This window comes from Neomonachus schauinslandi, chromosome 6, assembly GCF_002201575.2.
Source record: "Neomonachus schauinslandi chromosome 6, ASM220157v2, whole genome shotgun sequence".
NCBI classification, from domain to species: domain Eukaryota; kingdom Metazoa; phylum Chordata; class Mammalia; order Carnivora; family Phocidae; genus Neomonachus; species Neomonachus schauinslandi.
In genome coordinates this window covers 39,858,893-39,885,615 of record NC_058408.1, presented here as the reverse complement: position 1 = coordinate 39,885,615, position 26,723 = coordinate 39,858,893, and the positions used below count along the sequence as shown (strand labels likewise).

General features: G+C 39.6%; 1 protein-coding gene across 1 annotated transcript in view; it reads right to left on the bottom strand.

The window, feature by feature from the left end:
- Positions 1-26,723, bottom strand: part of KCNK2 (potassium two pore domain channel subfamily K member 2) — a 225,755-nt gene that overhangs the window by 50,747 nt on the left and 148,285 nt on the right. The window contains exons 4-5 of the mRNA XM_021682561.1: positions 22,187-22,347; positions 19,697-19,883 (exon numbers count right to left, since the gene is read on the bottom strand). Coding sequence (XP_021538236.1) covers positions 19,697-19,883; positions 22,187-22,347 — 348 coding nt within the window. The remainder of the gene's footprint in view (positions 1-19,696; positions 19,884-22,186; positions 22,348-26,723) is intronic.

The window sequence follows — 26,723 nt, the reverse complement described above, 5'->3', positions numbered from 1 at the left end:
TTATTCTAAAATCACCAATACAATGGATTGATAACAAAAGCCTGAGACAATGCCTTGGTAGGCTAATCAGAACAAACAGTGATTTGCAGATGATACTGCCATTCATTATTCTTGGACTTTTCAGAGGAATTCCCATATATGTCACATATTTAAATCCTTGGCTCTCAAGAAAAAATTAGCAAAGGAGCTCTTCTGCTTTACTGTGACCTTTGTTACTTCTCCATCCATTTGATACAGAAACTGCACCTAGGAGAATCTGAATACATTTCAACACATCCCTACTTCAGCACATATTAATGGCACACTTAGTAACTCCCAAACGCTCCAACAGTTACTTCTCTTCAGGAGAGAGAGAAACAAGTCTCTCTCTTGAGAAATTCATAATTTACCCGGAGAAAGCCTCACAGAGACAATCATTCATAATGGGGTAGATCAAGTGACAGCAAAAAAGAATTTTTTAAAAAGTGCTTACAAGAGGACATGGAAGAAATGATTTTTTTTTTTTTTTTTACTTCTGGAAGGGGAAAGGTGAGAAGAGAGAAAGGGAGTCTTCAGTAATGAAGATCAAAACAGAGAAAAATTCAGTGTAAAAATATACGACATATCCAAAGGACTTTTGGTAGCTAATGCTACGTATGGATGGGGGCCAGGGAGTAGATGGGTAGAAGAGAGGAATCTAGAAAAAATGAGTTGTGTCAGCTTGTAAAAACTCGCTCCTGATGCAATGGGGCATAGGTAAAGTTTATAGGTGATAAGTCTTCTATTCACGTTTGACCATGTGCATGGAAAGATCCAGAGAGAAGGAAAGTTGACAGGGCAGTCCCATGAGAAACTTTTGTTCTGAACTAGCCAAGAGTTCATTGTGCCTGAGTTAGGGCTGGAATGGAAGGAAAAGGTGGTAGAGGCAGCATCGTCAAGGCAGGTCTCTAGGATGACCAGAGTCCCTCTGTTGGGAGAGGATACTAGCCACTGAACAGGAAATGCAGGGGAAGGAACAGGGACTAAAAAAAATTGGGGGGGGGGTGCTAGCTCAGTTAGAAGAGCACTGACTCTTGATCTTGGGGTTGTGAGTTCAAGCCCTGCTTTGGGTATCGAGATTAATAAATAAAATAAACTTAAAAAAAGTAATTCAAACTGGTACATGATAGGTCTGAAGTGCTTGAGGTAGCAGCAGGTGGAAGTACGCAGCAGGATCCTTAAATAAAGATATAATGTGTAACAGGGCAGAGCAGGAAATAAGGACTGTAGTGAGAACGACACAGAGATGGGATGCTCAGAGGGGTCACGGATGCACTCAAGTCACAAAAATCCAACCCATATGTTCAGAAGAACTGCTAATAAATAGCAAGTACACATTAAAGTCAGATATAAAACACTGAATATAACATGGCTATAAATTAGACTTTGAGTGGCCTGCAATGACATTTTCAAATATCAAAAGGTCAGAGTAAAAAGAGAACATTTTCTATCAGGCAAGTAATATGAATAGACACAGGTTCAGCTTGCTTTGGGGACAAAAAAATAATTTAAAAAGCCCAGTTTCCAAATAAATAATGTGACTTTCAAAATATTGTAGAAATTTCACCTTGTGTAGAATTTCAAAAAGTATCATTTCTGGGAAGGATTGTGGAGGCCAAATGCATCTCATGATGGTTAAGACTTGGCCCAGGGGGGTAGCAGCTCTACAAATTCACAGAAGTGACTTAAGAAGTGTGTGTGGAAACTTGTTATATGATAGGCTTGCTAGCGAATTCCATTTTTCAAAGGTTTCCATTTCATTGAAACCAAAATGACATTTTTTTCCAAGTACTTTCTCTTTCAAAACCAGAAAAATCTTCATCCAAATAGTTGTGACTCACTTAACACATAAGTTCACCAACATGTTGACTTTGAAAGTTAGTTCATACTCAAGATGACTTTTTAGAAGTCTTCTTCCTTATAAACAGGATGTCACAGTTTGAAAAGAGTAAATTAGCTTAATCACCGAAAGGTCTATATTTGGGTAAAATGTTCATCCCACAAGTTCCAGTGGATTCTAAGCCTGAGCATGGGGGTGGAGAGTTTCCCATTCCCGCTCTTAGGATAAAATACCGGCGGTCAAAGGATTTGGGAAAAACTAATGTACACAGGAGTGTTGTCCAACAACTCACAAGTCCTATTCACTTCCTGGTTGCCAAGATTTATGAATTAATTTCTACATTATTTCATCCACTTGATCCAAGAATCCAAATTAAAATATCTGTAATATTAAGATAAACTCACTTAAAAGGAGCTGTTAGTCTTATTTTTAAATCAGGAAATGCCAGCAAAAATTTTTTCTGGCTGTTGTAAGCATCAATTTTAGTCTAGCTAAATTCGGGAAATCTGAACATGGGTGGGTCTCTCGCTGATTAAGAACCTAGGGTAATTTCTCTGTCCTGGATTCACTGCCTGTGCCCCCCACCCCCATCTCCACTCGGCTACTCTGTTTTTTCCCCTCCTTCCACAGACTCCTGAGATGTAGCCTGCAGGATGCCACGACCCACTCTCCCCTCCTGGGCTCCTCACCCCCTTGGCAGGATAGGTCACCTCACGCTGTTTGTTGCTACTGAAAATACACACACAAGTCCTTTCCATTTTCAGACCTTTCTAGCTAATCCTTATAGGAGAGCAGACAGATGGTAATAAAAATGGCAAAGAGGGGTGGAGGTACAAAGGTTCCAGGAATCTTACAAACTGTTCCAAATAGTAAAGTAAATCTCCTCCTGACGCTCATGATACGTGATGGCACCATTTTTCTCTGGATTTCTCCTTAGTGCTTAAATAAGCCAGATTAGCCAGAATCTAATCTGATCTAGCAGATTAAACTTCTAAAAATATGGCTCAGGAAAGGTTTATTATTATTATTACTGTTATTATTACTTACAGCATTATCGCTAGGAACCCATTTTAGCAATAGTGGGTTTCCTAAACATTTGCTTGGAACAATCCCTCCATCTAGCATTAACAAAACCATCTCCTACCTGGGCCCAAAGAATCACTGCTTAGGGGGCAGAACAGCCCACAAGGCTATAGTAGGTACATACAGGTTTTTTAAATAAAGGCCCTGCTAGTCCTCTATAGCTCCGTCTCTGCTCATTTCAGCTGATTTCCGAAATATTCAAAATCTGATTGAGAGAGAAGAGTGAAAAGTAAGACTTCCTGAGTGCCCACCTAAATGAAATCATTCCACCCTAAAGCCCTGGGGGGCAAGTGGTGAGGGGAGTTGCATTCCCACTCCTCACATTTCCACTGATTGATAGGACAGGGCTATTAGGCCATTCACTATAGATTTAAGCCACATCTCTGGCTGCCTTTATCAGTAATTAAGCTGATAATTCAATTGCTATCACTCTCAAAGTCTGTTCAGAACTGAGGAGTAAAAGACCATTTTTGTATTGGCTCCTAGAAATCCCAACAGTAAGTAGCCCCACTTAAAACAGAGGAGTCATAGTCTCAGTAGGTAAAAGAACATGTGTCAGGCCACACAGGAAAGGAGGCAGCAGAACTAGAATTCAAACCCAGGCCTCCCTGGCTCCAAAACACAGGCTTTTCCCCATTGACCAGGTTGTCCATGTCACCTATGATCTCAGCTGCTGTCCTTCCTATCATATGTCCACCAGCTCTTTGTGTCCATACTGCATGGTAGACACTTAGCTAGGGCTGGAAACACTAAGTCAAACAAAGCTGATAATCACTGCCTCTTCCCCTCCTTCCCCTCAACAGTCTCACCTGGAAACCAGGTGGGTCTGAAGATAAGTACTATTGAATAAGGGACAGGTGGGGCTAGGGAGGGGGATGTGATCAGGCTCACAAAATCCAAAATGTGGGAGATGAAAGGAAACCAGAGAAAAGGGAACAAACCAGACCATCCTGTCCTAGGTGTCAGAGGGGAGGTCTTATTCTAACAGCTACTTGTGACCAACCTAGAATTACCAGACCCTAAAAAGGAAGTAAGCCATTGAAGGTGCTATCAATAGAGATGTTAAACAGATTTAAGTTCCCTGGCTAGCTTTCTACAAAAGACCATCCTTAAAAGCCCTCAGTGACAACCCTGTTGGGATTCCTCTCACTCCTGAGAGCTTTTTTCCTGTATCCTCACTTAATAAACTTCTACCGTTTTACTCACTCTCCGTTGTCCGAGAGATTCATTCTTCGACTGCATGAGACAAGAACCTCACTCTCCCGCATCATTTTGGTGCCGAAACCTGGGATCACTCCCATCGAAGGGTGAGTAAAAGCGACTCTTTTCTTTCCTGGGAGAAGTCTCTCCCTTAGATGACCTCTTTTAACAAGCAACAAAACCCAGCACCTGTCGGCCAATTAAAGGCTAATAGCGCGGCCACTGGTCTTAAGTCTCAGGTGACAGGCTTCTGGAGAAAGGTTTGGTCAATCCCCCTTTCTCAAAAGAAGGGAATGTTGGCCTAATCCTACCCAGCTCTGCTTTCTCTTCATTGGCTTTTCTTAAGTGGCTTTCTCCCACCTCAGGGACTTTGCCTCAGGTCCTTCCAATCTCCGATGATCAGTATGCCCTTTTAATCAGGGATTCATTTCAGGAAGAGTGTTGCCTATGTAGATGTAAGACTTTTTTTTTAAGATTTTATTTATTTATTCATGAGAGACAGAGAGAGGCAGAGGGAGAAGCAGGCTCCCAAGGAGCAGAGAGCCCGATGCGGGACTCGATCCCAGGACCCTGGGATCATGACCTGAGCCGAAGGCAGACGCTCAACCATCTGAGCCACCCAGGTGCCCTAGATGTAAGACTTTTTCATTTAAAAGTGTCTTTCATGAGAACTTGGTTCAGGATGGACAGGAAAAGCGCTCAAGGGGTGAGGTGAGGAAGCATAATTAGAAATTGGCTTATAATGGGCCTGACTCATAAGGCACCATGGGGCTAGGAAAGCAAGCGCGTTTACATGACCAAAAATGAGGGCTCAATCCAGAGAGCTCCGAAGAATGAGGTCATTACAAGGATTCCCTACTTTGTATAAGATTCATCGGGGAGCACACGTAAGGACTGGCAATCCAGCGCTCAGAACCTGCCCTTTGGTTACCAGGGGTGATCTTGGGGTCTCTGAGACACGTAAAAGGCTAGAGACCTGGCCCTGGGGGTCACACCCCAGGGAAGCCTCATCCATAAGCAGAACAGGCCTCCCACTAAGAGACCGTAGCTGTTTCGCTTGCATTCTTAGCCTTCTAAAAAGAATACTTCGACGGGCGCCTAGGTGGCTCAGTTGGTTAAGCGACTGCCTTCGGCTCAGGTCGTGATCCTGGAATCACTGGATCGAGTCCCGCATCGGGCTCCCTGCTTGGCAGGGAGTCTGCTTCTCCCTCTGACCCTCCCCCCTCTCATATGCTCTCTCTCTCAAATAAATAAATAAATCTTTAAAAAAAAAGAATATTTCGAAGTTTAAACTGTTAACCTCGCCAAAGCCTTATGATTAGGCCAGATTTTTTTTTTTGGAGGGGGGGAATCCAGAGGAGAAAAGGAGGATCAGGTGACGGATAGGTAAGAGTGGCTACTCCTGCTGGCCTGAGCCCTCCTCAACCCAAGATGTTAAGCCACTCTTTCACCTTGAGTGGGAAACCATGGGACACCTTGGTTCATAGGCGAGAGCTGATACGTAGGGACGCTTCATAGTCACCTCTCCGTAACAGGTATGGGGTAACTGACTCCTACTGGGATCTGGAGATGGGAAACAAACCATCCTCTGAGGGGACCTCTCTGGATTGGGTACTGCAAAATTGGGTAATTTCTCCTTGTAAGACTTTTCTAGTGTTTCCCATGGGTTGAACACGGCGGGTTCTTTAAGGCAAAATAAAATAAGGCATGACCTTCACGACAAAGCATGGTCTCTTCTTCAGTTCCCAAGGACTCTTCCTTGGGGTGCCTTTTAACCCATTGCAAATTTAGGAAAAGACTGAGCTCCTGCAACGTTCACTGCATGGCCAGGGTGGGATCTATCAGGTCTCTTCTGCAGGAAACAAGGCAAATAGACGGAGCTACCTCTAGATCCATCCAGGCTTTCAGGGCTCTAAATCAGGACCCAGGCCTACAGACATCTTGCAGAACGTGTTTGGTGGTAGCCAGACCAATAAACTCCCTTCTGACATATTGGATAATTGTCTAAATAGGCCTCCTCCAAATAAACCTAGATTGCTGGAGGAAATAAAGGCCCTCCCTAGCAAAGGGGACCCTGACTCTCCCTCTCTCTCTCACTCTTCCTCCTAATAGATGTGGGGGCTTCTACCTCACTCATTTCCCAGGTTAATGGCTATAATTGGAGCCATCCGTGGTTAGTCTACCTCAGGATGGGGACTTTAAGGAATATTTCCAAGCAGCTGCTGAAACTCCCTTTGTTTCGGGGAAATTCCCTATCTTCTCCGGCCTGACATGGACTGCCTATTCCCACTTGCTGGTGGAAAAACATGGCGTTTACTCATTGGTCCAAGTGGATGAGCTTCAGAACTAGGAACCCTTTTTCTCTGCCTTCTGGGTGTACTCTTCTGTCTCCCCCTCCCTCTCCACCTGTTTCTGCACCACTTTGGGTGTGGTCTGCATACATTGCTCACTTGAGATTCCCCCACCTGTGTCTCAGGTAAAATTGACGATGGGGAGCAAACTGATTGACTTTTTAAAAATGGGCCCAGGTGGAACGTAACTAGGTATTAAACTAATTTAAGTTTGTTGGTTTACTTAAAATAGATATGTCTTCAAAGTTATCAACATTAAATATGAAACTTCTATTCCACCAAAATCTATTGAAGGCCAAATAAGTTCAAGTTGTCTCTACTGCAGTTTGTTAGCAGAAAGATGACTTAAAATGATGCTTAATGTTTTCATGGGTAATTGTTAAGATAGCTTTCAAAGTCTTTAGTAACCTGAAACTTTAAACTTTTGTTAGGATGACAAATGGGATTAAATTCATTGGACATCTAGGTCTTTTCCAAATGGCATAAGGTGCTAAATCATTGATTACTGGACGTAGGTTTGTGCTTTTGACTACTTATTGCGAAGAAACTAAGGATATTTAAGTCTGTTGGTAAACATGCTTTGTGCTTAACTGATTCACAAATTTGCCGTCGAAAGTTTTTGTGTAACAGTTCACAACTGGTTACTACTTAGTTTTCACTGGAGACCAAGGTTTCTAAGAATGCAAAATTCTGTTAAATGTAATTAAGACTGATGAAAATAAGGGAAACAACTCTGTATGTAGAAAAATAGGAGATATGTAAGAAAGATATAAGGAATGGGAATACATTTTTGTTGAAGGTAAAAGGTAATTTTGTCCTAAATGGAGACTGGTTGTTTGAAGAGAAATGGCTTGGGACAAAATCTGAATGCAAAGGAAATCTGTAGAAGGTTTGAGAAGGGTAATTTTTGGAAAGGAATTTTAAATGTGGTGAGGATGGACTAAGATTGAAATAAATGGATTTTAAAGTACACTCGTGTAAGATTAAAAGTGCTTTCTCTCAGTTCAACAGACAAAGTTTTCTTGAATTAATTGATCTGCTCTTTAAAAAACAAACAGTCGTTTTCTCTTTGCCTGTCCAGAAAAAACAGTTTCTATGTTTTGCCTTTATCAGGTTTTTGAGGATCCCTAATCCTATTTAGGCATGTTTCGAAGGCTTTAATGACTTTTCCAAGATTTAATTATAAATGAAGTCTCTTTAACTCATTAGGCTTTTTATTTGATTTGTTAAGTTACTCCAGAAGCACTGTTAAACAAATGATAAGCCTCAGGTTATGTCGTTCCGGTAAATGCTATTACCATTCTAGAGATGATATGCAATTCTTAAAGTTTTAATATGTTTTAATTTTTAACCATATCCATTCTGAATTTTTGTCATTTATAGTTCTTATTCTCTTGCAAAAAGACGTCCATCTTCAAGGAGATTCATATAAAGGATTTTTAGGACAAATACAGGTATTCGATATCTTTAAGATTAAAACAGAAATGGGTAAGAATTTCTAGAACTAAGGCTGCATTCAAACTAAACAAGAATTAGTAAAGTGTGACTAAATGAACTAAAAGTTGATTATAGTTTTGTGACTCTTTTTTGAAACACTGCTGGTTCTCTAATGTTTATTCTCCCAGATTAAGTAAACTTTCTCTCAACATATCTATGACTTAAAAAAGTGTGATAAAGTATGCATGTGTAAACAAAAGCATTAAAGCATTTAACATTTCTCTCTACCTAAACCCTCTGAAATTCAAAAGCTCTCAATCAGCTTTCTTCCATGGTAAACAATCATTTGCCTAAGTTCAATAAGAATCTGTTCTCCTTGTAACAGGACACCATTTGAAACACTGGTTATTTTACCAAGGCTTTGACCGGAATGTCGTATTTGAGAGAGACATGCATAGACTCAGATATGACCAAACAGGAACTAAGTTGGAAGGAACTAAGTTTAAGGAACTAAAGTTGGCTTTACAAAACCTGGAGCCGTAAAGCCCCTTGGGAATGTTGGCCTGATACCTTGCTTATAGAGTTCCCAGCAGCCTTACCAGATGAGTAAAGAATGTCACTTCCTGGCAGGTGTAGGAACCTCAGGATATATTGGGGACCTCGAGAAGAGAAATTCACCCAAATCTACAAGTATTGCAGGCATGTCTGATGGCAAGTACTTGGCGTGGCTTCTGGCCTGGAGAGACTACTAAAAGTTCAATCTAGAGATTCCTTATAAAAGTTCCAGCAAAACAGATTCTAAAAGATAACTCTACATGATCTTTCATTATTCTTGCTGAGCTTATGTAAATAATTAGGCCAAGTATGTTAAAGCTGGACTTGTTTTGCAAATATATTAGTCCTGATTTGGCTACCTCTGGTTAAAAATGAAGGTTAGTATAGAGGGAGAAATTATGTTTCAACAACATACCTTTGCGGATGTTAAATTTTAGTTCTGATTGTCTTTGAATGTTGTTTACCTAAGCTAGACAACTTGAGGTAAACTTCAGAGAAATTGCCACAATAGCTCATATAGACAGTCTTCGTGCTTTTTATTCTGTGGGGATAATAACAGGACCCCATGATCATATGATTATTTGAACTAAAAAAATGGGATTATTCCCCAGCGTTTATGTAATGCAGCTAGCACTTTCACCAATTGTGTGTTGCTGGGATAACGAAATTGGTCCTTTAAAGCCAGAGCGTACCCCACTGCATGGGGTTAATTATGGACTTATTATGGAAATGATGACCCCACTTTCTTTTTTTTTTTTTTAAAGATTTTATTTATTTATTTATTTGAGAGAGAGAGACTGAGAGAGAGAGAGCACAAGAGGGGGGAGCAGGAGAGGGAGAAGCAGACCCCCCGCCGAGCAGGGAGCCCGATGCGGGACTCGATCCCGGGACTCCAGGATCATGACCTGAGCCGAAGGCAGTCGCTTAACCAACTGAGCCACCCAGGCGCCCCGATGACCCCACTTTCTTTATGATTTGATTGGATAATGTACTTGGGGATGCCCTTATCTCCTGAGACAAGTCTTCTCCCACTTGCCAGTGATTCATTGTAATTACAATACTGCTCAAGCTAGACCTCAGACAAAGAGAACTTCTTGACTGTTTTATTCCTTAGTCCTATTTATCCCAGAAGCCATCTTTACTGAGGTACAATTCAAACAAAGACTTTAGCCAAGCATACAACAGCCCTCCTGGTAAAAAGAGTCTCAATTCAAAAAAAAAGAAAAAAAAAGCCTCAAAGCTCCCTATGGGCTTCCAGGACTTATGATAGGACTGCAATATAAAATAAGCAAAACAGTCTGCTTGCTCAGCCGGACTCTAAATGATCCTTTCCAGGCACTAGATGCACTTGGCCAAAACTTAAGTCAGAGAGCGACTCCTCGAGAACCGTGCCACTATTGACTGTATTCTCTTGCTACACCATTTGGGGTGTGAGGAAGTTCCTCACATGTGGTTTTAACATTACAGATAACTTCCACAAGGTGTCCCAATCAACAGGGGACATTTGGGATCAATTAAATAAAATCAAAATACCCACTGATCTATTTGACAAAATTAGTAATTGGGGATCTTATCTAAGGGTTGTATTCATAATTTGGGGCCTAATGCTTGTTTTATATTTATCCTTTTGCATGTGCTGATGCACATACCATTTGTTGTCCATCATGACCCCCTGGAGCCATACCGTGGACCCCTGAACCAACCCCTGGATAGATTCTAACTGCTGCGCAGCCTGCCGCCCCATTTCAGCAGGAAGCAGCTAGAGTGGTCATCATCCCATTCTCCCATTCCCTAAGGGCAGTTAGGGTTACTATTCCAGGGGGAGGAATAAGGGACAGGTGGGGCTAGGTAGGGAGAGATAGGTAGGGGGCCATGGGATCAGGCTCACAAAATTCAAAATGTGGGAGATGAAAAGAAAGCAGAGAAAAGGGAACAAACCAGACCATCCTGTCCTAGGGTGTCAGAGGGGAGGTTTTATTCTAACAGCTACTGTGACCAACCTAGAATTACCAGACCCTAAAAAGGAAGTAAGCCATTGAAGGTGTATCACTAGTCCTTACTCAATGGTGCTATCAATAGAGATGTTAGATAGATTTAAGTTCCCTGGCTAGCTTTCTTTAAAAACCATCCCTAAAAGCCCTCAGTGGCAACCCTGTTGGGATCCCTCTCACTCCTGAGAGCTTTTTTTCTCTGTATCCTTGCTTAATAAACTTATAGCGCTTTACTCACTCTCCACTGTCCTCAAGATTCATTCTTCGACTGCATGAGACAAGAACCTAGCTCTCCCGCATCACTATTTTATCAGGCGCCTCCCTACTTTGCTTGTCCTCATTCCAACAGTTTCTAGTGGTTGGCCCTATTCTGCTCCAAGGAACTTGAGAATGCGATGCCCTCTCCTACTTTTAATTTTCTTTCCCTGAAATGCTTCTGAACCACAGAATATTTGTAAAGAAAAAAAAAAGAAGATATATTCTGGATTTAAAGAATCATCTAGCTATTCGGAACTAAAATCATCAACGCCATGCCCCCCTCCTCTGGTTTAAAATGATATTTGTATTATATAGATACAGACATAGAACTTTGTTCTAAAGAAAATGGGCATCATTTCTTTATACTGGTCTTTAAGTATTTTAGTTTAGGTATCAAATATTGATTTTAATTTTTTTGTTTAGCTTTACTTTTATTAAATAAAACTATCCTGCCTTAATGTAAAGGGGGGAACTTATTTTCTGCTTTAGCATGCTTTTCTTCGTTACAGTAAAGCAATTTAACTGAATGAAGAGTTTTCTCAGGGCTTCAAGACCTAAGAGGCTCTTTCAATAATGTCGTAAATTTTTTTTTTTTTTTTTTTTTTTACAAACGGAAGGTATGACTTCAGTATTAAACCATAGCTCACCTACTAAACCAAACTTCTCATATGCTATTAAGTCAGAAAAACAAAAGGCAAAAAAATGGTAACTAAACATCTCTAGCATTTGAACCTATATTTTTGGGATTTTTAATTTCAGCATTCAAGATATTGTCCATTTCCTGCTAGGTACTTGGTCTAAATTTAGGAAAACAGCCATTAGAAGAGCAGGAGTTTCATGATCACAAAGAAAGATCAACACATTGTCACTCACTCATCCTTTACAAGGATGGAAACCTATAGTATTTAAGATGTGCATAATTGTTATACCTAGAAATAATCATTAAAAGTCTCAATATAGAGCAATTTGGAGCCTTTTTCATTACACTTAGTACAATTTACTGCCTGTCTCACTAAGCCATAACTATCAATCCCTGAATGTTTTCCTTCTCATTTTTTTTCTGCACGTTTCCACAATGCTTCTATATATCCATTCTGAATCTGAAAAGTTAAATAACTTCTCGGTTTGTCCTCAGATCCTTGGACTTCTGGACCATTTGGATCAAATCCCATTTAATTAATCATGCAGACACTATCTGTTCTCTTGTGAGTTCTGAGAGTCACTGGCTGAATCAGGGGGTGGCCAGACTCTTTGCAGTATTTTCCTGTATTATAAAACAGTTAGGGGCGCCTGGGTGGCTCAGTCGTTATGCGTCTGCCTTCGGCTCAGGTCATGATCCCAGGGTCCTGGGATCGAGCCCCGCATCGGGCTCCCTGCATGGAGGGAAGCCTGCTTCTCCCTCTCCCCCTCCGCCTGCTTGTGTTCCCTCTCTCGCTGTGTCTCTCTCTGTCAAATAAATAAATAAAATCTTTAAAAACAAAACAAAACAAAAAACAGTCATTCACTACCAGGAAGAGAAGAAAAGTTCCCTATTGAATTTAATTTTTGCTCCCGGATTTCAAATATTCTGTCCCAAAGGAAAAGGAAAGAGAGCAGTCATCACTAAGTGCTAAGCACAGTATCTAATATGCAATATGGGCTCGCTAAATACCTGAATAAACAGAAGAATGATGAATATAATACATCTCCCTGGGAGTCACATAAACCCTCCCTTTCTGATAAAAGCGATTTTTTTTTTTCTGAGACATTGGGTGGTGGTGGTGAATGTTCTTCAGTAGACCTCACTCCTCATCAGCTGCTTTCCTTCTTATCTGTTGAATTCCTGGGAAATTTTTACTGTTATTGATCAGTTCAATAACAGCAAGTTTAAGAACTGGCCACTGACATAGTTGCAAAACCTCAGGAACTGTTTTCTGGAGGGTCTCTGCTAGAACTGTTTTGAACCAAAAACCTGCCATGATTTTCCAACAGAGATTTATATGTTTTCATGATAAAATTCCCCTCTATTAAGCAAGCTCTAAGCACTCCACTGAATGAGTCATGTTTTCAGTTATAAGGAAAAGCAATAGTCTGGTTACTAAAAACTTCATTTCTGATAATGACTTTGAAAACATAATTCTAAGAAAACTTAATTCTTAATATGAGATATACAAATATGTTCTTCCCAAGTTAAAAAATGTGATGACAAAGTATTATACAACTGTGAAAATTTGAAAATTTAGTAAAGGTGAAAGTACCAGAAGAATCTTACCTTGGAAAATCCTAAATTATATTTTCTGTATAGAGAAGCATAAGGCACTAAGCATAAAGCTTGATTAACTCAGTAAGCTTTGGTCGGGGAGGAAGGCAGCTATGCTCACCAACGCCGGCTTTTTTGATCGGGGAGGAAGACCTTCCCCTGCCCTATGGTCCTTCTAGCTGGACTTAGAATCAAATTGACACGAGACAGATTCAATGGGGGAAATAAAATTTAATAGGTGTGCAGGCAGGGAATCCATACAAATATGAAATTCCAAAGACAATGAAGCAACATGAAGCTTTTATGAGCAAGGAGAGGGGTAGCTGTGTGAGGACACAAAGGGGAGGAAGGCCATTTCCAGGAGGGTGAGAGGAGATATTTGGAAAAACAAAGGTTGTGCTAGTATGCAAGTAAGTTTCTTAGGTAAAGGGGAGTCTCTGTTAATAGCTCTCTTCCTGGTGTAGACTCTCCTTTCCAATATATTTAGGCAGCTGTGGGGGAGGCAGAGAGGTTTTCCTGCATCTGTTGGGTTTTGATTACTTTCTTTTTTTTAAATATTTTATTTATTTATTTGACAGAGAGAGAGGGAACACAAGCAGGGAGAGTGGGAGAGAAGCAGCAGGCTTCCTGTGGAGCACAATCCCAGGATCCTGGGATCATGACCTGTCTGAAGGCAGACGCTTAACGACTGAGCCACCCAGATGCCTCAGGTTTTGATTACTTTTAACTCAAAATAATCTTTGTGCCAAAGTGGCCCATCTTGGGGGCAGTGTGCCCTTGGTCCCTACACCTTCAATAACTACCTGTCAGATATGGAAAAATTTCATTATTCAACTAAATATACTAAATTTCAATGATCCAAATTCCACGAAGATATATTTGGATGGCTAAATAAATTTATGCTCTGATGGAAAAATCTGTTTCATAAGATCAACCGTGAGGATTTCTTAGAACATCTAAATTTTTGGCTAAAATTTTTGGTTTTTATTAGAAGAATAGATAATGTGAGGACACTGCTTTGTGAAACTATAAATTTTCATCTGGCTTTCACTCATTCAAATTATGTCTTATGAACAAACCTGGCTTATGAAAAGGGGTGTTTTTTGAGGACTTCTTTAGGCAGCTTCTCAACAATATGTGGCAATGTTTTTCGTGGCTTGCATGACCCACTCTTACCCCAAGAGCATATATATAGGAGATACTAGCTTTGGAAAAGAATTTTAAATTGCATTATATTTGGTAATTATTTGACTTCTCCCTAAATTTGAAGAATAACCATTTTTTTAAAAAAAAAAATGGACCTGGAAGACCAGTCATAGAGGTAAGCCTAAATAAACAGAATTCAATCTGTCACACATTTCCACATAATTAATATTATTGCTTAGGTTTTAATGAAGAGCTGATTTAGCTCTCAGTCTATAAAGTAAGCATGATTTAACAACTTATCACCAGACTTTTCATCAAATGAAAAATAAAATGGCAAAAGTTAAGAAACAGAACGCAGGAAATTAACAGTTAATTCTCAAACATAATTTTTGCCATTAACTTTAACTTACCTGTATAATGTGACTATAAATTACAGGCACTGCTAAAATCAAGTAAATGACACTCTGCTAAATAATTGACTTTGTCTCTTCTCACCTTTTAGGAACGGTTACTGTGTGCAAGCACTAGTCTTAGTAGTGGGGTCTGTTTATTCATGTGTAAAGTAAGTGTGGGAGTACCCTGTGGCCTCCTGGGTTCTTTTTAGTTCTAGAACATTGAGAGCTAATGAAAGAACAAAAAAGCCCATTAGAAAGGAGCACACACCAACCACTAAGGTAATCAACCATTTAACTAAAACACCTTCCTTGCATAAATATAAATATAAAATTAAAATTTTCCAGGTCTCTTCTTGCAGAAAAATTACTAAATGCTGAATCCCTATTTTCAGTCACATACACAATGAGACTTGAATACTGTCTTTACTAGTGATGTGTAAATGCTTTTGAATCAATATTACCAACAGTGAAAAGCACACACAAATTTAAATGCATGTTTATTTATGAATTAGAAATCTATTATGCTTGGGGTGCGTGGGTGGCTCAACACTTAAGTGTCCAACTCTTGACTGCAGCTGTCACAATCTCAGGGTCATGAGATCGAGCCCCACATTAGGCTCTTTGCCGAGCTTGGAACCTGCTTAAGATTCTCTCTCTCCATCTCCCTCTGTCCCTCCCCACTTGTGCTCTCTCTCTCTCAGTAAAAAAAAATCTACTATGCTCTTATATATTATATCATGAACACTATGATGTACAAATAAGAGAAAGTAAGGAATGAAGCTTAAAAATACATAGAAACAGGAGCTGTCCTGTTTGCCTCCCATGGCAGAAAATATACCTGGCATGGACTTTCTTGCTTATGCCCTAGAGATGAGCTCTCTGTTTCAGAGTTCTGGTCTAAAACACCACGTATCTTTACTTGTTGCTCTTGAGATGCTTCTAATAATCACACCAAGATGACAACTTGTATCCTAAACATTTAGACATCACTTTCCAAAATTTACTTATTTTCCTTTAATAACATCAGTTTGAAGAGTATGTTCTTTAATTGATCTTCAGAGGAGTTCAATACAACAATGTGATTGAACTTTCATCCCATTCAGAGCAGGGTTGGCAGGTATGAGAAGGGCATCAGATGGTGAGTGTGCATTGAAGGAGGTGTCTCTTTGTGTTCTTGTGAGATTTAGAGCCCAATAGAAAGGCGAGAAGATTCAAGTTGGAGCAATGCCTCCTGCTTTTCCTTGGCAAAATTACCAAAATTAAGTGAGAAGACTATCTTATAGTGACATGGAACTTCAAAGGGGAAGGTTCTATAAACAACTGATATTTCTCAGATGGGATACTTGCCTTTGCTCAATAGCTGACTTTTGCTTCATAGCCACAAGGTACCCAGAAGCAAAAACTGTGTGTACCCTATTGAATTAAGTGAGGCAATTCTTTTCCCAGGTCCTTAAAAAAAAGAACTCAAGATTTTTGTTTTTCCAAAGAATCTTGCAAAAATTACACATTTCCTACCAGCCTTTGCCACATCTGTCTCATCCGCATGCTCCTTCCAAAACCGCTCCCTGGGCACAAGGACCTGCCTGGTATGTAAGGACTCTCCTTTAATTTATCTTTCTCAGCATTTGTCACTTTAAGCCCATCACATTCCTTTACTAATTTTTAGCAAGGCATTATTTCTAGTGCTTTTTATTACTTCCTCTGCAAAATAAAAATAAAATCATAGTAATGGATTTAGCAAGGGGGGGCAACAGAATAAAATCCTAGTAATGATAAAGATGTTTATCAGATGACAATGTCACACAAATATCATTTTGTGACCATGTTTCCCTAGAGTGCTGTGCCATGACTCTGAATTCGGGGTCCCTACTCATATATACAAGATGTTCTTGTTGAACAGCTCTTCTAATAGAGAGTGGCTATGAAGAGATCCACGTGATCTAGCCAGTTTCAAAGTGTTGATCTCTTAAGGTTAGTTTAAAAAAATAGGTGGGGCGCCTGCGTGGCTCAGTTGATTGAGCCTCCAACCCTTGATTTTTGGCTCAGGTCACGACCTGAGGGTCATGAGGGCTTGTGAGATGGAGCCCCTCCCTGGACTCCTGCTCAGCGGGGAGTCTGCCTGAGATTCTCTCTCTCCCTCTCCCTCTGCCCCTGCCCCCACTTGGGCACATGCTCAGTCTCTCCCTCTCTCTCTAAATAAATAAAATCTTTTAAAAAAAGGTATATATATATTTTTTACCTTCTACAAAACCATAAAGTAAAAATATTTGTTCTTTTTTTCTAAGCCATTTTATACTGTGGTCACAAATACAACATTATTTTAGGATTTCACCCACTTTTTTTTTTATTCATAATCTTTAAGTTCTATTTTTTTTTACCAGACCAGGACTCATACTGGACTGACAGAGTCTGTCAATTTCTTAAAATAACATGTGCACTGTATTGTATTACTGAAATCTGTTAGGAGTAGAACTTAAATGTTCTTACCACTCCCCACTCCCTCAAAAGATAAATATGTGAGGGGATGGATATGTTAATGTATTAATTAACTAGACAGTGGGAATCCTTTTATAATGTATACTTAAATCACCATAGTGTACACTTTTAATATCTTATAATTTTATTTTTAATATCTCAACAAAGCTGGAAAATAAATAAATGTTGTATTACTATAAAAAAATTATAAATTAAAATTTAAAATAGCATATGCAGTGCAAAGCTGTTGGCCTTAAGCTCCTCACCAAATACCTATATATTCCATAGCTGCTATAAGACCTTGTTAATGATATTTATAAAGGGGTGCAAGAGGCCAAGGTTAACATATCACCAATCTAAATCTTATCATCTCACTGTGTCTTACTTTCTTTTTTTTTTTTTTTAAGATTTTATTTATTTGGCATAGAGACACACAGCGAGAGAGGGAACACAAGCAGGGGGAGCGGGAGAGGGAGAAGCAGGCTTCCCGCGGAGCAGGGAGCCCGATGTGGGGCTCGATCCCAGGACCCTGGGATCATGACCTGAGCTGAAGGCAGACGCTTAACGACCGAGCCACCCAGGCGCCCCTGTGTCTTACTTTCTCCTACATTAATGCACTTTCCACTTCTACTTAAGCCAACCATCCACCTTCAGAGGTAGAAAAATGGGCATTTTAGAGCAGAAGTTGTTCCTCCTATAAGGAGCTACAAATATCTGAGATTCTTCTCTACATTTTGCTAATTAGAAAACAAAAGGATCTCCAGCAAAGGGATACCCCCTCCCCTTCTGGGGCCTCCATCCCGTACAGAGATGTGTGCACAGGATTTCTGACCAAAAACAAGGCTTCCTTCATGAAAACATCCCCATCTTCAAGGGGAGTATGGTCTTTGCCAGATTAAACCATAATTAACAAATAAATGGAAACAGAAGAACTACCAGCCTTCTCTGAGATTTTATAAAACTGCACAAAATATTTTTTCTCTGAAAACATTTAAGAGCTTTGGGACAAGAAAGAAGAGTGAACGGTCAGAAAGTATAAAACTCTCCTAAAGCTAAATTAGGCTGGTGAGTTTATCCTGCAAAGTTTAAGGGCACATTCCTACTCTAGTGTTTAGCATGTTCTTCTAATACTTGAAATTGGATTTTCTAAAAAAGAATGGTTTAGATTTTCAGGAGCTAGTCAAATGATCCACGATAGAATGCCATTGTGCTTACTTTTACCACCATTATTATAATTTATTTAAAATTGGAATTAGAGTGGGAGGGATGGGGTGACTGGGTGATAGACACTGGGGAGGGTATGTGCTCTGGTAAGTGCTGTGAATTGTGCAAGACTGTTGAATCTCAGATCTGTACCTCTGAAACAAATAATGCAATATATGTTAAGAAAAAAAAAAAGAAGAAGAAGATAGCAGGAGGGGAAGAATGAAGGGGGGAAATCGGAGGGGTAGACGAACCATGAGAGATGATGGACTCTGAAAAACAAACTGAGGGTTCTAGAGGGGAGGGGGGTGGGAGGATGGGTTAGCCTGGTGATGGGTATTGAGGAGGGCACATTCTGCATGGAGCACTGGGTGTTATGCACAAACAATGAATCATGGAACACTACATCTAAAACTAATGATGTAATGTATGGGGATTAACATAAGAATAAAAAAAAATAAAAAAAAATTGGAATTAGAACAATAATGATGATTTGGATAATATAAACGGTAAAGAGAGAGTTAAAATAACAGGAAGTTAAGACCCAAGAGATACAACAATAAAGCAAACTGCAATTGTAATAACATGTAGAAAAGGAAATATCAAAAAACATGAATAAAAAGTGTGGACACTGGTTAACGTAAAAAATACTGTCCTGAGAACTGAAAATTAAATAAGGTAAATATCTTAGAAAAAAGAAAGTCTTAAGTAGCTTAGAACATCTTCTGAAGTTTGCGGGTGTTTTTAAAACTGAGACATGAAAAAGCCTAAGTAAAAAGAGCAAAGATAAACTCAAATTTGTCTAACAGTAAAAGAAAAATACATAAAAAATAAAAATGAGAGGCAGATTGTCTGGTTTCTGAAATTAGCATGGGAATATAAGATTCTGAACAAACAGCAACTTAAATTTCTTTCCTAGAATGAAAATAAATGTTCAACTGCACCCTTCTGCCTACCTCCACTGTCCCAGAATGACTTTTTTGTCTCTGTCCCTGTTACAGATTAAATGGTCTTCCAAAATGGTATGCTCAAGTCCTAATTCCCAGTACCTCAGAACATCTGAAGATGAAATTAGTTCATCTGAACTCATACTGGAGTGGAGTGGGGGCTTTTCGTCCAGTATGACTGGTGTCCTTATAAGAAAAGGGAAATGTGGACACAGCAACAGAGACACAGAGATAAGGAACGCCATGTGATGTTGTAAGCAGGGATTGGAGTAATGGAGCAGGACGGGCAAGGACGGATGGCCTCCTCCACAAGCTGGAATTGGCAAGGAGGGATGCCACTTAGAGTCTCAGAGGGACCATGTTCCTCCTGTCCCCTTGATTTTGAAATTCTGTGAGGCAATAGATTTCTCTTGTTTAAAGCCACCCAGTTTGGGGGCACATCGCTCATGACAGCAGGCCTGGGAAACTACGACAGACATTTGTGCTGCAAACCCGAGTGAAAAGTCTAACTAAAGGACACGGGCTAGGCAAGTAGGGTCGGTGCCAGGAAAAACTTACCTGCAACGTAGTCGCCAAATCCAATGGTTGTTAAAGTGATGACCACAAAATAAATGGCGTCCAGGGCACTCCAGCCTTCTATGTGCTTGAATATGATCGCGGGCAGAGCAACAAAGAGTACGCAGCCAAAGAGTATAAATATGATCGTTGAGATGATGCGAATCTTGGTCTGACTAACATTCCACTTCTAAGGATGAGAGTGAAGAGAGCGAGAGAGAGACACTGACTGAGATTTATTGATTATTGGCGTACCTGCAAAGCTCACCTTAAACACAATTCTCAGCAAATTAGCAAGTGAGGATGTTATTTTTTTCCCTTTCATAATTAATGCTCAATTGTCTTATAAAAATTGGGTATAGCAGAAAGAACTCAAAACAATCAATGCCAATGATGATGCTACTTTACCCTTACATAGCTTTACAACAGGCAAAATGCTTTCAAAATAAATTACATTTGCTCTGAGAATACAATTTCAGAGGTACATCACTCTTTGTTTACCTGAACAACTTTTCAAATATTTCTATTCTATAGGCATAGTACTGATGGCGGGCCAAACGTAATCTACAAATATATGAAAATACACAAAACGGAACCATGGACTAAGTAGTTGGTATTGATATTCATGACCACTGGAACGTATTCACCACCAGGGTACGGGATGCGTTTTATGCACCGATGTAGATGCAGCATGAAAAACATTACCAGGCATCCAGTGGGCACCCAAAAATTTGTTGAAAAAAAAAATAAAACAAATGAATAAACAAAAAAAAGCAGAATTAGAAGTATAAATGTAGAGAACAAACTGATGGTTGCCCGAGGGGAGGGAAAGGGGGAGAGTGGGGGAATTGGACAAAATGAGTGAAGGGGAGAGGGAGATACAGACTTCCGGTTATGGAATGAGTAAGTCAAGGGAATGAAAGGCACAACGTAAGAAAAACAGTCAATGATATTGTAATAGCAATGCAATGGGCCAGATGGTAGCTACACTTGCGGTGAGCATAGCATAATGCATAAACTTGTCAAATCACTAAGTCGTACACCTGAAACTAATGTAACATTGTGTGTCAACTATACTCAAGTTAAAAAAAAAATTTAAGCCAAAAAACTTTGTTGAATGAATGCATAATTCAGCATTACCACATTGATGCCACTAATCTTCCCTCTTAATTAATAAAAATACAAGATACTTTTAAGATCGATATAAGAAAAGTATATTACCCAGAACAGGATGAAACTCCTATTTTAGAATAATCTTACCTACTCCATTCCAACTGTAGAAATAGCTGAGTGAATTTGGAACTTAAAAAATAACTATTGCTAAAAACTGGAACTATAAATTGAAAACCAATACTCAGTAGTCTTATTTTATCAGTAGAATTAAATGTAAAATACTTTGTTGAAACGCTTGTGAAAAGATGAAAAGACTATTGAAGAGTAGGTAAAATGTATTTGTAATACAGGTGATGGTAGTAACATATCCTTTATAATCCTACCCTCTCATGCAACTATTTTCTTGGTAATTTTCTTCAGGAATAAAAGCTTATAATCATAGTGGTATTATTACTACTTTTCATTTACCATTCTAATAAAAGCATTTTCATTATACTTATTTTTTTCGATTGAGGATAATATAGCCACGAACATCATGTATATTACTTTTGGTTCTACTGAGTTATATCCCTTGGATAAGTTTCTATCAATGACATCACTGAATTAAGTTATATGATCACCTTTATCGTGTTTGCTAAATAGGATGTCCTTCACGAAAAGGCTATATAAATTTAGAATGCCACCAGCAATGGACAAAGGTACCAAAGCAAATTTTAAATGAGAAAGTATTGTCAGTTATTTACTAGCTATGTTAAGCTTTTATTTATTTTAGATTTTATTTACTTATTTGAGAGAGAGAGAGACAGAGAAAGAGTGCATGCACATAAGCGGGGGTGGGGCGGGGAGGGAGAAGGGAAGGGAGAGGAAGAGGGAGAGAATCTTAAGCAGATTCTGTCCTGAGGGAGGAGCCCAACTAGGGGCTCCATCACACGACCCTGAGATCATGACCCGAGCCAAAACCAAGAGTCGGACGCTTAACTGACCAAGCGACCCAGGTGCCCCAAGCTTTTATTTATTATCTCTAACTCTCAAAGTGATGTCTCCATTGCCAGTACCATTATTCACATTATATAAATGACAAAATGGAGATTTCAGGATAAAATAACTAGCTTAAGAGAATACAGCAAGACAAGACGTCTGGAATTGGAACCCAGGATTGTCAGATTTCTTCTTTGTTTCTGCATATATTTGGATTTTTCCCATGTACTAATTTACTCATTCAAATTAAGTATAAAAATAACTACGAAGTGAGTTACATGCTAATAAAGGTACATATAAAAGGTTATGGAAAACCCAATAACTCGATGAACCGTACTTGAGGTGATAGTTTTATTTAAAAAAATTAAACAACATATGTACTTAAAAGGCTATTATACTTACAATAAATGTATCTTCCACTTTTGCAATTCCTTTTCCAAATATGGTCCCTAATTGATCACCAACTCCAGCCAACAAAAAACCAAAAAGGGGAATTCCCAGTAAGGCATAGATGATACAGAATATTTTTCCCCCTTCTGTGCGCGGTGAGATATTTCCAAATCCTAGATAAAAAAAAAAAAAAATTTTTTTGTTTTCAGTTGTTAACAAACGAGTAATAGTTTAAAACATATGACCTTGTTAAAAAGAAAACAAAGAGGACTTGGGCTGTCTCCATTTTGATCTCAAACTTTCTGCTTGGGTGGCCCAGGCAGGAGACACACACTAACCTTACCTCAAGCCATAGAGTCTGCCCGGAGCCAGCAAGACCCTGCCCGTAACTGACTCCAAGACAATGATGGATTTAACCTCCAGCATGTGCCCACCCACTTTGCCCCACGTTTTCCTATGTAAACCTGGAAGTATTATTGGCTTTTTGGACACAGTTTTTGAGACGCTAGTCCACTGTCTTCCTGGTGTTGGCTTCACTGAAATAAATTCCTTTCTGGTTTCACCACCACTCATTTCTCTGCCTTCAGAATCTGTCAGCAGCGAGTGTCTGAACATGGTCTGTTTGGGCCCCTGGAGCCAGGTGCTCTTGCTCCCCTATTCCCCAGCTACAAAACCACAGGCCCAAAATGGCACCACTTAGGCTGAATCCCCAAACTGGGGATTAATAGCTCATCTAACTGCAGTTTCAACTTCACCCATTAATGTAGTCTTAGTTTTAACCTTAAGCAGTCAGGAATTTTCCTATCAGAGACAACGTGTCTGCCGCATTGGCCCTCTCCATCACCCCCTCCCCCAAAGGAAGATGAGGTGATCTGCCTGATAAGACCTCCTATTCTTCCCTCTCAGGAATAGCTACCTTGCCTGGAAAATTCTTTTCTTTTGTTAGTAACTTTCTTGCCCCCACCCTTATTCTATAAAAACTTTGCGTGTTGTACAATTCCTCAGAGGTCCCCTCTGCTTGTTAGATGGGATGCTGCCTGATTCATGAATCATTTAATAAAGCCAATTAGATTCTCAAATTTACTCAGTTAACTTTTGTTTTTTAACAACCTCAAGGGTAATTCAGAAATTCCCCAATATTAAAAGATATTAATCACAGATTTCAACTAGTTAAGAATCCCTTTTAAATATACTTTAATATACAATACTTCAATAAGCAAACATTTCAATAATCTACAAAGTACAGCTAATGTTCCAATTAAAATAGATGATGAAAACCAAGGGGGTAACACATGCAGTAAAGCCAATATTTTAATTAAATTTCCTTCTGTCTCTCTATACTGATAATACTGTTAACTACAGAGCTTTCATTGTCATTTATTGAGAAGAGCTTACTGCCTTAAGAGAATTCAAATACACTAAAGTTATTTAAAGATTAAAGTTTAATAACAACTTTTAAAATCCTGTTTTCATTCAAGCACGTACCAAAAAGTAAAAACCAAAACCTTGAAATTATTAAACTTTTTTAACGTTCTGAGGATTTCGAAGGTCTAGCGAAGCAAATTTTGCCACCTCAAGATATGTCTCTTTGGCATACTGATCATTTTAAGGTGGTTATTTTTAAGAAATTGTGGACACATGAGAGACTCTGAAAACTGAAGACAGGCCACCCTTTAGCAGGAGACATTTACAGGTAGAAGGGAAAGAAGGGTGTCCCCCTCAGTACCAGGGAGGTGGGGAGGTGACTAATCTCTAGAAAATGTTATCTGTGGAGAATGAATGGACTGAAATCTGCCTAGCAACTTTACTCTTCTTCACTGCGCTTTCCCTCCCAAACTGAAAAGTTGTAGTCACAGCTTTATTCTGGAGGCGGACTGGAAACAGCTCTTATGCAAGTTAAGATTAGTGGTTCCATAGAACTTTGATTAATTTACAGGCTGTCGGCCATGGGCTCACTTCTGCTTCTAATTTTGGTGTCTTTAGGAGGTTCCCTTAGAAAAAATTTCTTTTTAGAATCCTATGTTTTGCTTGTACCTGGGATGTGGGCTCCTTAATTCAAATTTCATTGTCATCTGAATCCATACTCTTCATATCAGCCCCAAATCCATTCCTGTTGTGGTTCTCTCAACACCCTCCCTGCCTTCAACACACTGTGGACTCGCCATGCCCCCATTATTTTCATGTTTTCTGTCATCTCAATGAACTTTTCAGTGAGGTGAGGAACATGCATGTTTATATCATACAGCTTGTAAAGTAAATTCATGTTTGTATCAGATGGAATTAGATGTTTGGATTTACCAGTGTCTTTTAGCATGTTAAATACTGATCATCTAATAAAAAGACCACAGATATATAGTAAGGTATGCAAACATCATGGCTTTTAAAAGCATTTACTTTAAAGTCTAAAATTAACTGACTGAAAGAACTATAAGGAAAGGATGCCTGGGTGACTCATTCGGTAAAGCATCTGCCTTCGGCTCAGGTCATGATCTCAGGGTCCTGGGATTGAGCCTGCATCAGGCTCCCTGCTCAGTGGGGAGTCTGCTTCTCTCTCTCCCTTTGTTCCTTCCCCGTTTGTGCTCTCTCACAAATAAATAAATAAATAAAAATAAGGATAAATACTCTGTAAGAGTTTGGTAATATATCACAACCATTCCTGGATTCATGACTCAAGAGATACGTGGCCTTCAGTAAATTATATCCTCATTTGGTAAAGGGTATATTGCTATTATTATCTACCCTCACTGAGTTAGGTATCACATGAAAGGTGCTCAGGAAATTTTTCATATTGTATGTGCTCAATATATTTAGGTGCTATAATCATTATTAGTATAATTACCATTAATCATACTATTGGTAGTAGTAAAGATTAGCAGATCAGTGTATTTAGCCCAGTCAGTATGCAAACTATTTAATAGCCAGATTAATGGGGTCATGATTACACAGTGTTTTCCACTATGTTCTATCAAATTGTGGATGCCATTCTTTAGAAGGAGCACTGGCAAAATAGCATGCATAGAGGAAGGCAACTTTTCACATATGACATCTACACATTTAACTCATTTGCCTCCCATCTGTTCCTATCTACTAATGCCTTGGAGTGCTGAACACCAGAGCAATACGTGCAAAGGATACATCCAGGGAAAGTGTGGAAAGGGCCCAGAAATCTTGTATGAAGGTAATTTTAAGGGAAAAATTTTAAGCTGAACTATTTGGGACAGTGCACTATTTCTGAATGCTATCCAAGAATGGAACTCAACAATCTCAACCCTGTCCTGTATTCTAACATCAATAAGCAGAGTAGCAAGAACAAGAAGGCTATGCTAAGTCAGCAGGGTGGACTGTTTTGACATAGGTTCTTTGATTATTCCAGACAGTCTTGCTAAGATCCAACAATGTTCTTTATCGCCTCTCCAGATGAATAACTACGTGATCTGAGGTAGGGCCGAATTCTGAGTCATCCTATTCCACCCCATTTTCTCTTTTTGATTAAGAGGACAAAGGTCTTCAGAGTTATATCCATAAGAAGTAACCTACCACCAGGAAGGACCAGAGATGAAAAATAAGGGATCCTGTTAGTGAGCCCTCTTGCTCAACTGTAGACTCCAACAGTTAAAACCAGAAATAGACAAGACAGCTTAACTCATGCTCTAACTAAAGTCCATTGTGCTTATTTCTTACCACACTCTTTAAACATTCTAACCACCAGACCACAAAGCCCTGATAGCAATGGAATGCCTAGAAGACTTCACCCCACAGGACCCCTTCCCTGCCCATGACCATGGGCTGAACATGTACTACCCCCCGCCCATGATCACGCACTCTCTGCCTGCTCTCTTGCATGTAACCCCTTGCCCCTAATCTTTCCTTATAAAACTCTGGGTGTCCATCTTACCAGCGGAGAGGTCACTTGTTAAGACTTGAACCTGCCACCTCCTCCAGCTGCTGGCACCCGAAATAAATTTCTACCTTTCTCTTTTCCAAACCCTCATCGTTTGAGTTATTGGCTTCTCTTATGATGAATTTATCTGAGTTTCTTGGGCAACAGTGTTGACAAACCCAGTGAGGAGCTTTGCTTTGGATTTGTCCAGGCCCCTCGGGATTCCTTGGGACAGAGCAGTTGCCCAGGGCAGCACACCGGAGCTCACCCATTCATTTCCCAAGTTAGCAGCTATGATAGATTGATAGATAATAATACAACTTTTTTTTTAATTCTGTGACATTGCTATAAATAGGCTCTAATGTTCAAAAAATAAAAGTCTAGCTGTCAGAGAGCTCAATTTGATCTGCTCCATGCAAGTTAAACGGGCATAAGAAACAAAGGCTCCAAATTTTCATCCATCATTGACTCAGAATCAGCCGGGAGGCCACTGGAACATCTTCAGAAAAGCTGACAGAGGATTTCCTCAGAAAGCCTGTTTACATCACCAATGCAATGACCCAAGATTCAAAGAGAATTCGAGATCTAAGGAAAGCCAATCTACCTTTCATTGATCAAAAAATTGGAGACCAGTGCTTTCTGGCATCTCTGTACTTCATTTTGACTACC